General features: G+C 38.4%; 1 protein-coding gene across 1 annotated transcript in view; it reads left to right on the top strand.

The window, feature by feature from the left end:
• Window positions 1–16,154, top strand: part of CDNF (cerebral dopamine neurotrophic factor) — a 23,965-nt gene extending 7,811 nt beyond the window's left edge. Inside the window, exons 2-4 of the mRNA XM_006894280.1 lie at window positions 9,222–9,349; window positions 10,356–10,497; window positions 15,976–16,154. Coding sequence (XP_006894342.1) covers window positions 9,222–9,349; window positions 10,356–10,497; window positions 15,976–16,154 — 449 coding nt within the window. The remainder of the gene's footprint in view (window positions 1–9,221; window positions 9,350–10,355; window positions 10,498–15,975) is intronic.
• Window positions 16,155–16,864: the final 710 nt, after the last annotated feature.

Below are 16,864 nucleotides of genomic sequence, written 5' to 3'. Positions count from 1 at the left end.
TTCTAACTACTGATTCTTCTTCTCTGTTCCCAACTTTTGCATTCCAGTCACCCATTATTATCAATGCATCTTGATTGCATGTTCGATCTATCTCCCACTGTAAACGTTGAGGGCTGTTAAAAGATCAAAGTAGAAAAGTAGCTATGGCAGCCATTTCCTCTTTTAGCATTCTTAGGTCTATGTTACCTTAAAATAATTAGTTTAGATATATATCCCTGCTCACCAGTGTGTGAACTTGCAAATCTTGCCCCACTTACCATAAGGAAATTGGGGCACTCTCTCAGTCAGTATATGTGGAGAGAGCTGTGGTGGTTTAGTTCATAGGGAATTGCGATGCTGACCCTCTGTAATGGTCAAATCTATCAGTGGCTACTTGAGAGAAGATAGACAATCTCCTCTTATGTGATTTAAAGCCTTGGAACCCCAATGGAGGCTCAACTGTCAATCAGTTCTCACTTTATGGGCAATGAGTGAATGAGTATATGTAAAAATGACTGCGTGTAGTGCATATTATAACTGTTGTTGTTAAGTGCCGTCGAGTCGCAGGCGACTCATAGCGACCCTATGAAGGAGAGTCCTTGACGCTTGGATGCCTTTCATCCTCTCTCCAAGTTCATAGGGTTTCCGGAGGCAAGCTATTATGGAAGTGGATGCCACTCCTCCTTCCACTTAACTTCCCTTAACTAGGATAAAAGAAATTTCTGATCGTTAAAGCCATAAAATATTAATAATTGGAGTACAGACAACTTCTGTTAGCAATAGTGAAAACTTTTTTCAGAATTTAAAATTCTCTATATCAAACAATGTCATTAATATCTCATACAAGCAAAGTATTGTTGAAGATCATTTAAAAATGACTGAAACAGTACATTGACAGGGAACTAGTAAAAGCTCAGGCTGGTTTTAGAAGAGGGCACAGCACCAGAGATATCATTGCTGATGTCAGATGAATACTGGCTGGAAGCAGAGAATACCAGAAGAATGCCTGTTTGTGTTTTGTTGACTATGAAAAGGAATTTGATTGTCTTGTTGTTATGTGCTGTCGAGTCACCTGTGACTCACAGCAACCCTATGTATGCAGTTCTGAAGCCTGCCCTGAGCCAGTCTCACTGACTGCGATGCACCAACCCCTTTTGCCCCATCACTGTATCATTCCATCTCATTCTGTACTGTCCCTCCTAAGAAATTATGGCTAACATTGAGAAGAATGGGAATCCTGAAACACTTCATGTGCTCATAGAGAATATACTTAAACCAAGAAGCTGTTGTCCAAACCAAACAAGGGAACATGGTATGGTTTAAAATCAGGAAGGCTGTGCATCAGAGTTGTATCCTTTCTCCATACCTAATGAATCTGTATGCTGAGCAAATTATTTGAGAAACTGGATTCTATGAAGAATGTGGCATCGGCATTCAGGAAGACTCATCAACAACCTGCATTATGCAGATGACACAACTTTCCTTGATGAAAGTGTAGAGGCTAGGAAATGCTTGCTGCAGAAAATAAAAGACAACAGCTTTTGGTGTACATTACATCTCAACATCAAGAAAACAGAGGTCTTCACTACAGGATCAACAATCAACATTATGATAGATGGAGAAAGGATTGATGCTGTCAGTGATTTTATCTTGTTTGGATCAGCATTCAACACCCTTGGTACCAGCAGTCAGGAAATCAGGAGACATACTGCACTGGGCAAATTCACTGTTAGGGACCTCTCTGAAATGTTGAAGAGCAGTTATGTCAGTTTAAAGATCAAGATGCACCTGATTCGGGCTATGGTCTTCTCAGTCATCTGCTATGCATCAGGGAGCCGGACAATGAATAAGGATGACAGAAGAAGAATTAGTCTCTTTGAGTTGGTGGTACTGGAGAAGAGTACTGAATATCCTATTGCCTGCCAAAAGAACAAACAGATATGTCTTGGAAATGGTGCAGCCAGAATGCCCCTTGGAGCTAAAGATGGAAAAACTTCACCTTTCATACTTTGTACATGTAACTAAGTAAGGCTAAAGGAATACCTTTGCTGACCTCCCGCCTTTCTAAGCATAATGTTCCTCTTCAAGGAATAGCTTCTCTTAGAAACATGCTCAAAGTATGTGAGATAGAACTTCACCATCCTTGCTTCCAAAGAGCACTCTGGTTTCACTTTTTCCAAACAAAGAGCTGTTTGTTCATTTGACAGTACATGGGATACTCAGTACTCTTTTCCAACACCACAACTCAGAGGGATCAATTATTCTCCTGTCATCCTTATTCATTGTCCAGCTCTCAGTTGCATAGCAGGTGATTGGGAAGACTATGGTTTGAATGAGGTGAGGTCTTTAGACTACCATCATTGCTCTTTGTGACTTTGGAGAGATTCTTGACAGGAGACTTTCCTGATGCTATGTGTCTCCTGATCTCCTGACTACTGGCATCAAGAGTGGTGATTGTGAATTTTAGCAATGTGAAATTGTTGACAGTTTCAATGTTCTCTCCAGCTAGCATGATGTTACCCATTGGCCCAGTGGTAGGGATATTTGTTTTCCTGATGTTTAGATGTAATCCATATAGAAAGCTGCATTGAAAGTCCTTGATCCTCTGCAGCAAGCATATGGTAGTCTCATCTAATAAGTAATCACTATCAAAGATTAAAAGGAAAAGTGTATACCTTGAACTTAACCATGAGTAAAAGAAAACAGCAAAATTATCTTCTAGTAACTCACAAGTACACATATGAGATGTAACCCAAATACATACCACCTGTGTTATCTGAGCCTGTATTATCAAATAATTTAGTTTAAAGTTAATTCAAGCAAGTGGTGCCTTCAGTTGTCAGGAAATGTCAATTTTACTTAAAGGAATCCTCCTAAGGATTCTCATTAATTGACATTCTAAGAAATAGAGCACACATTCAGAAAAATCATAATCTGTAAGGAAATAGGATACTCTAAATGAGAACAACTTTAAACAAGAAACAGAAAAAGCATATCTGCAAAGTCTTCAAGTACACGCAGGTCTGAGAGATATCATAGGCTTGGTCCCAGACCACCTCAAGAAGCAAATATCACCTACAACCAGGAGAAGATAAAGTAGATGAATGGGATCTTCTAAAAATCAAATCCCTATGCACATCCAAAAACTTCTCCAATAGGGTAAAAAGGGAAGCCACCAACTGGGAAAAAGTATTTGGTAATGGCATATCAGATAAGGGACTTCTATCCAGAATTTATAAAATACTTGAGCACCACAAGAAGAGAAAGGTAAATAATCCAATAGAAAAATGGGCACAGGATATGAACAGACACTTCACCAAAGAAGACATTCAGATGGCTAACAAGCACATGAAGAAATGTTCAAAATCCCTAGCTCTAAGAGAGATACAAATTAAAGAACTATGAGATATCATCTCACCAGTCAGAATAGCAAAATTTAACAGAACAGCAAGTAACAAATGCCAGCGAGGTTGTGGAGAAACTGGAACCCTTATTCACTGTTGATGGGAGTATAAAATGGTGCAACCACTGTGGAAGGTGGTATGGCACTTTCTCAAAAAGTTGCAAATAGAGATACCATTTGACCCAGCAGTTCCACTACTGGTAATATATCCCAAAGAGACCATAACTGACATCCAAGCAGATATATGTACACCCATGTTTATTGCAGCTTTGCTCATAATAGCAAGGAGTTGGAAACATCCTAAGTGCCCATCAACAAATGAATGGATAGAGAAACTGTGTTATATTCACACAATGGAAAACTATGCTGCATTGAAAAACAAGGAACTCATGCAATATTATTCAAAATGGGTGACTCTGGAGGACATTATGCTGAGGGAAGTATCTCAGTCACCAAAGGACAAATACTGCATGGTGCCACTGTTGTAAAACAGGACTGACCTTGGGTTTGGGAAGAGACTGAGAAAGATGGGTTCAATAATGTACACTGCATTGAAACAGATGAGGGAGAAAACTGTTTAAAAGGGATATGTGATTAGGTATTTTTGTCATGACAGGAGTCTAGAGCAAAGGCTGCTTGTTGGAGTGGAACTGGGGGAGGGTTTGTAAAACAATGAAAGACTTTTTCTTTTACTTTTCCAAGAGGGTAGTGTTCTGGGAGAGAAGGTTGGGAGGGGAGAAATGTGCAATAATGAATGAATGGAAATCCAAAGTCTCTGTAAATTTTTACTGAAATTAATAATAAATTTAAATTAAAAAAAGAAGCAAATACCACAATAAAGTGATGTACAATATTTTTTGTTATTGCTGTTGTTTTCTTATGCATGGCTGCTCCTTGGAGGAAAGGGTTCTGAGGCTTCGTCTGACATACTTTGGGCATGTTGCAAGGAGGGACCAGTCCTTAAAGAGAGACATCATGCTTGGAAAGGTGGAGGGACAGAGAAAGAGAGGAAGACCATTGATGAGATGGATTGATTCAGTGACTGGAGTAATGAAGATAGGTGTGTCAGAGACAATACAGTTGGCACAGGATAGAGCAGGTCTCAGGGCCTCTACATAGGGTCGCTATGAGTCACAAAGACTTGAGAGCACATAACAACAAAACCCAACAATGTATGGCTTATCTCCTGCCATGTGATTACCTGCCTCCGAAAACTCTCTGGAGGAGCTGTTATTTTCAAAGAGATGGTAATTAAACTGACAGATGACTTCTTAAAAGCAATGATGCAAGCTGGAAGTCTATGAAAAACATATTTTTAATAAGCTGGGAGAAAAACAAAAAGAAAATACCAAAACCCAAAAAAATCACACACCACAAAACCATCACCACACAGATGGGTAAATTATTTTTCTTGTTTCATTGGTTTGGTTCCTTTTAGAATTGTGTTGTGCTCATCTTAAAATTTCTTTGGAAGACCTTATCTTGAGCAATATATGATGAGACAACTTGAGGGTTCGGTGGAAGACTGAGAAGTTGTGGGGTATGAGATAAGCCAACTTGATTTTTCTACTGCAGCCAGATCTTTATAGCTTGTGATTGAGCTTTGCATTCTAATTTCCAGCTTTTTACATCCTGTGAAACACAACGATTATGAGTAATCTGTGGTAAAAAAAACCAACAAAACCACCCCTCAAATGCCTCATTGGTGAAGTTGGAGCCAAGCCTTAATGGGTTTTCACAGGCTCGAAATCAGAGGAGGAGATTGTTGATCATTCTTCTACCCAGTAACTGGTAGATTAGAACTTCCAGAAAGGTGTGGCTTTGCGGTAGCAGTGCAATTTCCGATAGACTGTTCCTCCAGAGTGCCTCTTTTGCAGCGAAAAGCTTGCAGTGTAATTTCGAATCTGCATAGTCATGTTTGCTGTTTGATGTGCCTTCTTATGCAGTCTAAAAGATGCTGCTGTTAAGTATAATAACCACCTTACTTACCAAGTACTTACTGTTTGTCAGATACTTATAAGTGTCTTAAACATATCAGTTTTTAAGTCTTCACAAAGTCTTAGGAACTATAGTTTAAATCTTTTCAAAGTACAGAAACTGGTGTATGTTATGATATTAAGTAATTTGGCCAAAGTCACACACCTAGTATGCAGTAAAACCAGTCTTGTCGTAGAAACCAAGTGTTGAATTACTACTATATTGTCTTCTAAGAATAATGTGGTAGTTTATTTTTGGTAACAAAATTGGCACAATAAATTAATATAGGAATTATTAAAAAAATATTGTGGTTTTTTTTAAAATTATTTTTTTGTGTGTGTACCGTCAAATCAGAGCTGACTGGTACAGGAGGAGATTGTCCCTCCTTCCCCGGCAGAGCATCTGGTGGATTTGAACCGTTCGTCTCTGGGATTATAGTTGCAGCTCCTTGCCACTAGGCCACCAGAGCTCCCCTGTGTTTTCTTAAAGTTTCAATTCATTACATATTACAGTATATTTAGATAGACATTTGTCCTGCCTGGTACTACTAATGTAACTTAATATTTTCCAAAATTAAGCTGAAGCAGATAATGAGGGGCTGACTTTATTTCTAAGAGGTGCGCTGAAACTAGTGAAAAAGAATTGTCCTTCTTCATTGATAGTTTTAATAACCCAACAAATCTCATTCGGAACACTTTTTGGGAAAGTTGCAGCTTTTCCCTGCAGGTGGCATTATTATATTTTTTTAAAATACTGGTTTCTTCTAATAGGCTGTGACTCACAGTTGTTTAATTAACTGTCATTTCACTTTAAAATTTTAAATTTTAATTCACTGAATTTTTTGAGCTCATACCAACTCATTCATTTTACCAAGTATTTTATTAAGCATGTTGGGATGGTGTTGTTTTGCTATTCAAATATATGATGGTGAGTTTCTAAAGTAAATTGAGAAATATTTAAAATCTACAAAAATATTTATATAGTTGCTACACTTAGCATCTACATGAAATGATGCTAACATTTTGCTACATGGGCTTGCATTCTTGCTCTTTTTTTAAAAAAAAAAAATAAAACATTAGCCTCAACTGAGACCCCTTTTCTCTCCCAGACCCCTGTATTCTTAAGTTCATGTGTGGTTCTCCTCTGTTTTGTAAAAACTTTAATAGAAAGCCATAGTAATCTATAAACTTGTTTTGTGATTAAAAAAATATGTTAAGTGCATCTTGTACATGTTTATTTGTAACTTTTTTTCACTCAATATTATATTTGGGTTAATTATGCATGAAACACGTTGTTATATACCGTCGAATCACTTGCAACTCATAGCAACCCTGTGCACAACAGCTCTGAACTCTGCCCTATCCTGAGCCAATTTCATTGTCTGTGAAACACCTACCCCCACTATCCCTGTCACTGAATCAATCCATCTCCTCCAAGGTCTTCCTCTCTTGTGCTGTCCCTCCACCTTTCTAATCATGATGTCCCTCTCCAAGGACTGTTTCCTCCTGGCAAAGTACACAAAGTAAGTGACATGGAGCTTTAAAATTCTTGCCTCTGAGGAGTAGCCTGGTTTCACACTCTCCAGGACAGACCTATTTGTTCCCTTAGCAGTCCATTGGTATATCCAAACTGTTCTCCAGCACAATCATTCAAACATGTTAATTGTTCTTCCATCATCCTTAGTCATTGTCCAGCTCTCTGATGCATAGTAAGTCATTGTGAAGATCATTGCTTGGCTCAGGTGAGCCTTAGTCTCTTGACTGACTTTGTTGCTTTTCAGTGCTCTGGAGATGTCCCTGACAGCATATTTTCCCAACACAATTCATCTTTTGATTTCTTGCTGCTGGTACCCAGAGTGTTGATTGTGGAGCCAAGCAAGCTGAAACTGTTAACAATCTCAATCTTTCTCTATTTGTCATGATGCTGCCAATTGGCCTAGTGGTGAGAATCTGTGAGAATCTTGATGTTGAGAATTTTTTGATATTGAGCTTCAATCCATATTAAAGGCTTCAGTCTTTGACCTTCTGCAGCAAATGCCTCATGTCCTCCTTAGTTTCAGAAAACAAGGTTGTGTCATCTACATATCTCTGGTTGTTGATGAGTATTCCTCCAATCCTGATGCCACAGTCTTCTAGCCTCCCAGATGATCTGTTCCACATATAAATTGACATGCTATGGAGATAGGATGCATCCCTAGTATGCACCTTTCCTGATCCTGAACCATGCCGTGTTTCCTTGCTCTGTTCTGACGACTCCCTCCTACTCTAAGTGCAGGTTTTCATGAGCACATCAAGTGTTCTGAGATTCCTATTCTTCTCAAGGTTAGCTGCCATTTGTTGTGATTCTCACAGTCAAATGCCTTTACATAGTCAATGAAACATAGATAAATATTCCTCTGGAACTCTCTGCTTTCAGCTAAGATCCATCTAACATTGGTTACAATTTCCTTTGCGCCACAGCCTCTTCAAATCTCAGCCTGCGCATCTGGCAGTTGTGAAACAGACCATTAACTACTCATAAGCAAGTTCAAACTGAAGCTAAAGAAAATAAAAGGAAATCTCAAAGAACCAAAGTTTAACCTTGAGTTTAACCCTCCTGAATTTAAAGACTAGCTCAGGAATAGGTTTGAGGCCTTGAATACTAATGAGAAAAGACCAGATGATCTGTGGGACAATATCAAGAATATTATCCAAAAACAAGGCAAAATGTCATTAAAAAGACAGAGGAAGGAGAAAAGACCAAGATTGATGTTAGAAGAGACTCTGAATACTTGGCACCACTCATTTGCTGGTTGGAGACTTGCATGTGGCTGTTGTTGTGTACAGTCAAGTTGGAACTGATTTATAGCTGACCCTCCGGCAGGTTCCCAGAAGTGATTAATTGCATAGGAGGAGGTCTTTTTTTCTGCAGAGCAGGTGGTGGATTCAAATTGTGTACTTTGCACTGACAGCACAATTCCTTACCACTAAGCCACCAGCGCTCCCTTACATGTAGCTAGATGCTGAAATGTTCCTATATAACTCATAAAACTTTCAAGGACATATTATATCAGAAGTAGATGACAGTTATGCTTCTGAGTTTATCTTAGTCTAGAAGCTGTGCCATAACTTGCCTGCCGCAGGAGATTCTTCTGGTATTTAAAACACCAGTAGTACAGCTTCAGCATTACAGCAACTTGCAAGCCTCCACAATATGGCAAAGTGATAATGAGTGGTGAATAAGGAAGACTAAAGAAGAATCAATGTCTTTGAATTGTGGTGTTGGTTAAGAGTCTTGAACATGGACAGCCAAAAGAACAAAGAAGTCTGTTTTAGAGAAAGTGCAACCAGTGTGCTCCTTGGAAGCACATCATATGTACTTTGGACATGTTGCCAGGAGGGGCTAGTCCTTGAAAAAAGGCATCATGCTGGAAAAGGTAGAGGGTCAGAGAAAGAAGGTCAGACCCTCAACAAGATAGGTCAGCATGGTGACTGCAACAATGGACTTGAGCATGGCAGAAATTACGAGAATGGCACAGGATAGGGCAAGGATCTGATTTGTTGTTCGTAGGATCACTATAAGTTGTTATTAAGTCAACAGCACCTAACAATAGGATACTAAACGGATTTCAGTGGCACTTCCAGAATAAGATAGAGTATGAAGAAAGATGTAGTGATTTACTTGTGTTTGACAGCCAATAAAAACAATGATATGTTCAGCATTAAGCAGCTGTTCCGGGCCAGCATGATAGCAGCTAAAAAGATAACAATAATAACATCATGATGCATTATTAAATCATATTAACTTTTAAGTTTCTGTGTGGGGTATACACATAGATATGGTTATGTTGTGCATACATACATAATTTCTTTGTTCCTTCTAGTGTGTAAAGAATTCTTGAACCGATTCTACAATGCTTTGATAGCCAAAGGAGTTGCCTTTTCTCTGGACATCATAGAAAAAGAATTGATCAACTTTTGCTTGGATGTCAAAGGAAAAGAAAACCGGCTGGTATGATCAATTTTTATCTTTGTTTTTTTCCCTCTTGCTTGATGAAAACATCAGTAGTTCCATTTTTCATTTAGACTTACATTCTCCTGCTTACATGCTTGCCTCAGGCGAGTTCCTCATAGACTGTAAACAGAAATCGATCTTTCAGGGAAATGCAGTACATTTATTTCATCCAGAATACATGCAATTTCCCTTTGTTCTTTGAATAAATCATAGGCACCTAGTTCTGTTTTCTTAAATCAAATGAAAAAAACTGAATTTCTAATGATAATTGACTATTCTAAAGAGTAGTTGACTTTCCATCTCTTACCTAGACAATTAGTCAAGTCTATCAAAACCAGTACCTAAAACAACAACAAAGTCATTATATCATTATTTGCACATCAGGTGCTTCCACTTTATTGAGGAAGTGCATGCACACACGTTGTTTGTTTCAAAATACCAAACAACGCACATCACATTTTGCCTGAATCATCAGGTTGAATTTCCATTACAGCCTACATATTATTGATGTATTGGTAAACTCTCATAATTTCTTGTTACTGTTTTTTGCATTTGTCAATGTAAAATTTGTAAGTCAGGTAGATGGAAAGGCAAGCATGATGGAAAAAGCCAGAGACTTTAGAACCAAATGATAGATTTTAAAATTCTGTCTCTTCTACTTGCAAGTTGGGCAAATTCCAATTGGCTTGGGTGTAAAGTGGGGATAATAATAGCACACACTTCACAGGACTGTGGTGAGAACGAAATAAATTAATACCTTTAAAGCACTTAACACTATGCTGGCATGGAGAAAACACAGTGTTCTTCCTTTGAGCATCGTGTGAACTGGAGAGTCACTTCTCATTAAGGGGATCACAGGAATTGAGTCACCTGTTTCCTGTTGTCTTAGTCAAGGAGTTAAAATTTAACAACTGGAGCATGAAATCTGGGTTAACCTTGTCCTTACTTCTACGTTCTCTATTATTTTCCTTTCCCTGACATTCTAGTCTTATTTCTCCTTCAGTGCTATTATCTAGGAGCAACAAATGATGCAGCCACAAAGATCCTCAGTGAAGTCACTCGCCCGATGAGTGTACACATGCCTGCGGTGAAGATTTGTGAGAAGCTGAAGAAGATAGACAGTCAGATCTGTGAGCTGAAATATGGTATAGTGGAGTCCTGGTTTCCCCTCATATGTCCAGTGTATTGACAGATCTCAAAATAGATGCTCATGTTTTCAGATGAGTCAAGAGGACTCCCTAACCAGGAGGATGCCGGGCTGAAGAATGGTGCCTAATGCCATTTGAACTTCTTTGAGAGAAGAAATAGCACTTGTTGTAGTTACTTCCCAAACTTAAACTCATTGCCGTTGAGTTGGAATTGATCCATAGCTGTTCCTCTAGCAGGTTTCTGAGTCTGTAAAGCACACGGGAGGAAACTGCCAAACTTTCTCCCGTTGGTGGATTTGAACTGTGAGAAAGCCTGGGCCCTTAGGTTAGCAGTGCAACTCCATATGGACTAGGGCTAGTATAATAGAGATACCTCAAGTCAATGACTTTAACAAACAGAAGTTTATTCTCTTAAGGGCCAGAAGTTCAAATTCTGGGTGCTGTATAGGGGAAAGCCTTCTGTGTTTTAGGAGATGCCCAGGGAGGGAACCGGGTCCAGCAGGTAAACTGGATCCAGAGGATTTGCTCCACTTCTGGCACTTCTTTCTTAGTGGCACTAAAGTTCTTTCTTCTTTGCGCTGGCTTATCAGATCTTCTTCTTGTTATGAATATCTTTGAGTCAGAACCAACCCACAGCTGACTCTCCAGCAGGTTTTCAGAGGCAGTAAATCACATGGGATGAGACTGTTCATCTTCCTCCCCCGGAGTCGCTGATGTATTAGAACTGCCTGTTTTTAAGTTGTCAGCTCACCATCAGAGATCCCTCAGATATTAAGGGGTCATTATGCAGCTATCATTTCATACACAACCTTTTTTTTTTTTTGGAAGAAAGACAATTCAATCCATGACAGCCTGTAATCAGAATTAGGTAAAAGTAGCAAAATTTAAAAAACAAAGGCAACATTTGCCACATATGCAAATTTTGTTTTTAATATAAAAGGAATATTTAGCTTGGGTTTTTAGGTCTTGGAAAAGAGTCCTTGGGTGGCATAAAGAGCTAAGTGCTTGACTACTAGCCAGAAAGTAGGTAGTTCCAAACCACCAAGAGACCCATGCCTGGTGATCTGCTTCAGAACAACCACACCCTTGAAAATCCTATGCAAAAGTTCTGCTCTGCACACGTGGGGTCGTTCATGATGAATTAACTCCAGGGTGGCTAATAACAGCAACAACAAAAATTACATCTGTTCAAAGATGCAAATACGATTATGTCTGCCTTCCTAGGCACTCCTATTGTTCTACTCCCTTCAAATGTTAGGGAAATAGGTTATTAGTTCAAGCCAGCTTTTGTCTTATGAAATAGCTTTGTGAGGGCCTAAAATAAACATCAAGGAAGGAAAGGAAATTTTTTATTTAAAACAGTATCCTTGGCCTTATAAATTTTCTGTAGATCTAATACTGAATATTTGTAACTTAGCCACTCTAATTTGGAGTAGATCGAGTAGATATGACAGAAGACTGGGCAATTCTTCCCTGATCTGTCCTTAATTCTGGAAGAGCCACTGTTGTTGGTAAGTGCTGTCGAGTTGTAGGCATAGTGACCCTGTGAACCGAAGACCTGGACACTTGTATAACTTTCATCCTTTCTCCAGGTTCATAAGGGTTTCTGGGGGCAAGCTATTTTAGAAGTGGATGCCACTCCTGCTCCCCTTGCATTCCCTTTGCTTAAACTGTGGTTTTCTGTTACATCCCTAGAACAATACTATAAACATCTCAAGTAATTAGCACCCAGCTCTGAATTATTTTCTAGCATAGCTATATCATATACCTACCACACATAACTTCACAACTCACTTTAAATAGGTTTAAAGATGGAAATTACCAGAGATGACCTATTTCTCAACTTGCCAAGGGCAGGGCCGAACTTTCAGGATGGTGATTATAGAGTAGGCCTTCCTTTTTATTAGCTTTGAAGCAACGAAGAGGCAGAAATCCCTGAGTCCTCATAAATACTATTCACCAAAGAAACAAACCTGCGCTGGTTTTTAAAAAAACATTTATTTTTAATAACTCCTACTAAGTACAAGTTAAGAGTTCTGGTGGCCAGCAGTTCTGCTGGAGAAAGATGGATCATCTTCTCCTGTGCAACTAGAGTGCGTCTGAAAACTCACAGCAGGGTCAGCTGTGGGTGGGCTGTGCCAGATCCTCTAGTGGACTAAACAGAAAGTGAGAGTACATGAGTACTTTTGGCCACTAGAGGCCTCTTGGGAGCCATGAACTAGTTATAAGGTTTGTGTCCACATTATTTTGGTGTTTGAGGATATCACAGAGGTTTCTCTCTTTCAAAATTAATGTCAAATGTCAAGTTCCACCGCAAAAACAAAACAAAACAAAAAACCAACAAAAAAAATGCAAGGACATGAAAGACATTTGCAAGAAATATGAGAATAGATTTAGAGCTGTAAATTCTCCTCAGTTTATTGTTGGCAAGAAAGTTCAGCCTTTGAGCTGTGTGATGTTAATGAATAGGGCTACAAAAGCTACTACTTTTAAAGGTCTTCTTTCAAGTTGAAATTAACAGACAAGATAAATGTAGAGTTGGATGATACTTTATATTAGAAAGGTGCTATTTTCATTTTTGATCTGCAAGAAGGTTTCTGTTTGTTTCTTAGAAGGATGGGGTTACTATGAAAATGGAAAAGTTCCCTGAAGAAGAAGGTGTAGCTGACACCCAAGAAACAAACAAAAAGATAAAAAGAAAATCACAGCTTTTAAATTCAGTCCAGCATTTATTGGGAGTTTTTGATAAGGCACTTAATAATGATGTAAAAATTTTAAGAGATTTCTAAACCTCAGTTTTACTCTATATAGAGAAAACAGAAAAGCACCCTTAGAATGTGAGTTGAGCTGTTATTATTGCTTAATCAGTACCTTTAAACGTTGTATCCACATTCCAGCAAAATGTGTAGAAATTGTAGTAGCTCCCTGTACAAAGAAGAACATTATGGTTTCTGATAGGGAAATAACAATCATGAGTTTATTGTTAACAAACTTCATTTTTTTGTTTCTATTTTCACTTTATCAGCAGAGAAATAGCAGAATTCTTGAAATTTCTGCAGCTAACTTAGAAATAAGAACAGAGAAATCTTGCTAGGGGCATAAGAGTTTGCAGAAAAGACTTTTAGGAGCCAAGTTGATTGACATTAAAGAATTAGGAAAGTGGGTGCATGTATATGGAGCAGTGGTAACATGAAGACCAAGTCTGACTTCTACCTGCTTCATTAAGGAGAATCATCCCCATCAGTAACACTTATAGTACCAAACAAATAAGTACATGGTCATACATGACACTCCACATGCTCCTGCATCTATTCCTATCAATTATTTGGTCCACTGTTCATTGTAATTTACTTACAGATTTTACTCACAGTTGAGAGGTTTATTAGGGAAATAGCTTGGGGAGTGGAGGATGCAAAGAATATTACACAATGCAGGTCCACATTTAGTTCAGCAGACTGAAACCAGATTAATAGCGAGACACAAGGCCACAATTAGGTCAGACAGCTTCTCAGTCAACAAATGAATGTCTAGGTTCAGTCTAGTTTCCTCAATCATCCAGCAAACTTTATCTCAGAGCAATTACAAGTCAACTTTACATATACTTATTCCACAAACAAAGCTTTTCATTGTGCTATATCTCCAGGGTTCCTCTGGTTACACCTTGCCACAGTCTCTTCACTCTCTCTCCACTACCGTTTTTCACAGTGTGGAAAGCACTCTGTTATATTGGTGCTGGAGCTCTTAATGATATGCTGGAGACCATGCCCCCAGTAAGAGCTAACACAATGGATGTTGTTGTTGTTATGTGCCATCGAGTCGCTTGTGACTCATAGCGACCCCTATGTACAACAGCCCTAAACTCTGCTCTGTCCTGTGCCATTCACACTGTCTCTGACACTCCCATACTGATTACCCCAGTCACTGAATCAATCCACCTCACAGAGGGCTTTCCCCTCCTGTGCTGTCCTTCCACCCTCCCAAGCATGATGTCCTTCTCTAAGGACCGGTCGTCCCTCCTTACAACATGTCCACAATGGATAGAACACAATGGATAGAAAAGGCAATTTTCAAGGTTTCTAACATCATAGCCCACCCCCTGGCTTTTCTAGCTGTTATCTCTCATTATCTGGAGGTTCAACCTTCCCTTTACCATCATCTATATTCATGGAAGTATGTACTACAATTTTCAAGGTTTCAGATGCCACAGTGCACCATGAACCCAAACTCAAACCCACTGCCTTCGAGTAGATTTTTACTCACAGTGACCCAATTGGAAGAGGAGAAACACCCCTTAAGGTTTCCAAATGCTATAAATCTTTATGGAAGGAGATGGCCCAATTTTTTCCTACAGATTGGTTGGTGGGTTTAATCAACCAACTTTTTGGTTAGTGGCTCATGGCTTTAACCATAGCACTACCAGATTTCCTTCAGGGTATGTTGTTTTGTACCGTCAAGTTTGTAGACTCATAGCCTACCCTCTAGTGAGTTTTCAAAGGCAGTAAATCAGAAGAATATTGCTTATCCTTCTCTTGTGAAGCAGACTGTGGAGTTATACTGTGAGCTTTGGGTTGGTAGTGCAACTCTTTACCACTAATACACCAGAGCTTCCTTTAAGTGAGCTACGAAGACTTGAAATGAATGCTCTGCTAAATTCTTAACCCCAGTAACAGGGAGAAGAATTAAGTTAGTTTAAACAGAAATTCAGGATAATTAAAAACCATTGAAAGTTGTCCTAATTTTACCTACATATTTGAGTTTTATTTTACCTACATATTTGAGTTTTTTTAACTTTTATTTATTTTTAAAAAATTTTATTATTATTATTATTTTTAATTTTAGTGTGTGTGTACCATCAAATCCGACCTGACTGGTACAGGAGATTGCCCCTCCTTCTTCAGCAGAGTATCCGGTGGATTTGAACCACGCACCTCTGGGATTGCAGTGCAGCTTCTTGCCACTAGGCCACCAGAGCTCGCTGAGTTTTTTTAACTTTTATTTAAGGCTTATTTTAGTAAAGGCATATTTTTCTCATCCAAAATGTTAATTTTAACATTGTAGTTAGTTACAATCTATATAGCTTTTAGTTGGCCACACACAAGGTCATCCTCAACTCAGAGGTCTTTATCGGTTGCCTTCTTTTTCCCTTGAAGAATAATTACTCATTTTAGGGATGCTAGTCTTTAGGACCCATCTTTATAAAACGATTGTACATGTTGCAAAAATACATAGGTCCATGGTAATTATCAGAGAAAAACCTCCGGTAGAATGCTAATTCTCTCAATAAGTTTTGTACATAACACATTTTTCTTTTTAATAAAAGTGTGTCTTGAGTTCCATAGAAATGAAACCTGTTTCCTGATTGGGATCATAGAGTTATCAGTACCAACAGAAGTTATGTGACTTGCCTTAGTAAATGTTTCCTACTTGTTGAGTTGTGTCCATATATAAACGTGCATGTTTTCTTTTGTTGTTTAGAAAAGAAATTGGACTTGGCATCAGTGGACCTGTCGAAGATGAGAGTAGCAGAGCTGAAGCAGATACTGTATAGCTGGGGAGAAGAGTGCAGGGCTTGTGCAGAAAAATCAGACTACGTGAATCTAATTAAAGAACTGGCACCTAAGTACACAGAGACACACACAAGAACAGAGCTCTGATTCGAAGATGCACACACTGTTGATGTAATGAGAAAGATATGACTCTTTGGTATGGAAATGTTGGCTAAAGATGGCTTGGAATTGTGTTGTGTGTGGTCTTTGACTTCTTGATAATAGACCCAAGAAGTGATTATTTTAATTTATGAGTGAACTCCAAAATATCAGTGTTACCTTATAACTGTAGGTTGTAATATACTAAACGTAGGGTGTTTTTTTTTGTTTGTTTTTAAAAATTATTATACTAGTTTATTTACAAAATTCAAATACATTGTTTTCTTGTAAGGATTATGCAAGTTGTCATTTCCTGTGTCCTAAAATTGTGGGGAAATGGACTGAAAAATCTGTACAATAAATTTATTTTGAGAATGAGAATATTCTTATACCTCTCCCTATACAATAAACTGCTTGTGTGTGTGTATGAAAAGCTAATGAAACTTTAGTAAGACAATAAAGAAGAAACACATGAGTTGGTAGATTTATCACACAAATTGTTAAAGTGTCAATATTATAAAGAATGCCCATTTTTCTAAGGGATATTGATATACAAAAAAGACAAATAAGGTTATGGACACAGAAGCAAATCTATATGTAGATCTGATGATGATACTATTTGATGCAGCTGAATTGACTCCATGTCATAGTGATCTCATATATATGGGAATGAAGTAGTTGTTAATCTTGTGTCATCCTCATCCTTTGTTGCAACCACT

The sequence above is a fragment of the Elephantulus edwardii genome, unplaced genomic scaffold, assembly GCF_000299155.1.
Source record: "Elephantulus edwardii isolate Elephantulus edwardi_28Jun2011 unplaced genomic scaffold, EleEdw1.0 scaffold00139, whole genome shotgun sequence".
Taxonomy (NCBI): domain Eukaryota; kingdom Metazoa; phylum Chordata; class Mammalia; order Macroscelidea; family Macroscelididae; genus Elephantulus; species Elephantulus edwardii.
This window is presented reverse-complemented; position numbering and strand designations above follow the sequence as displayed.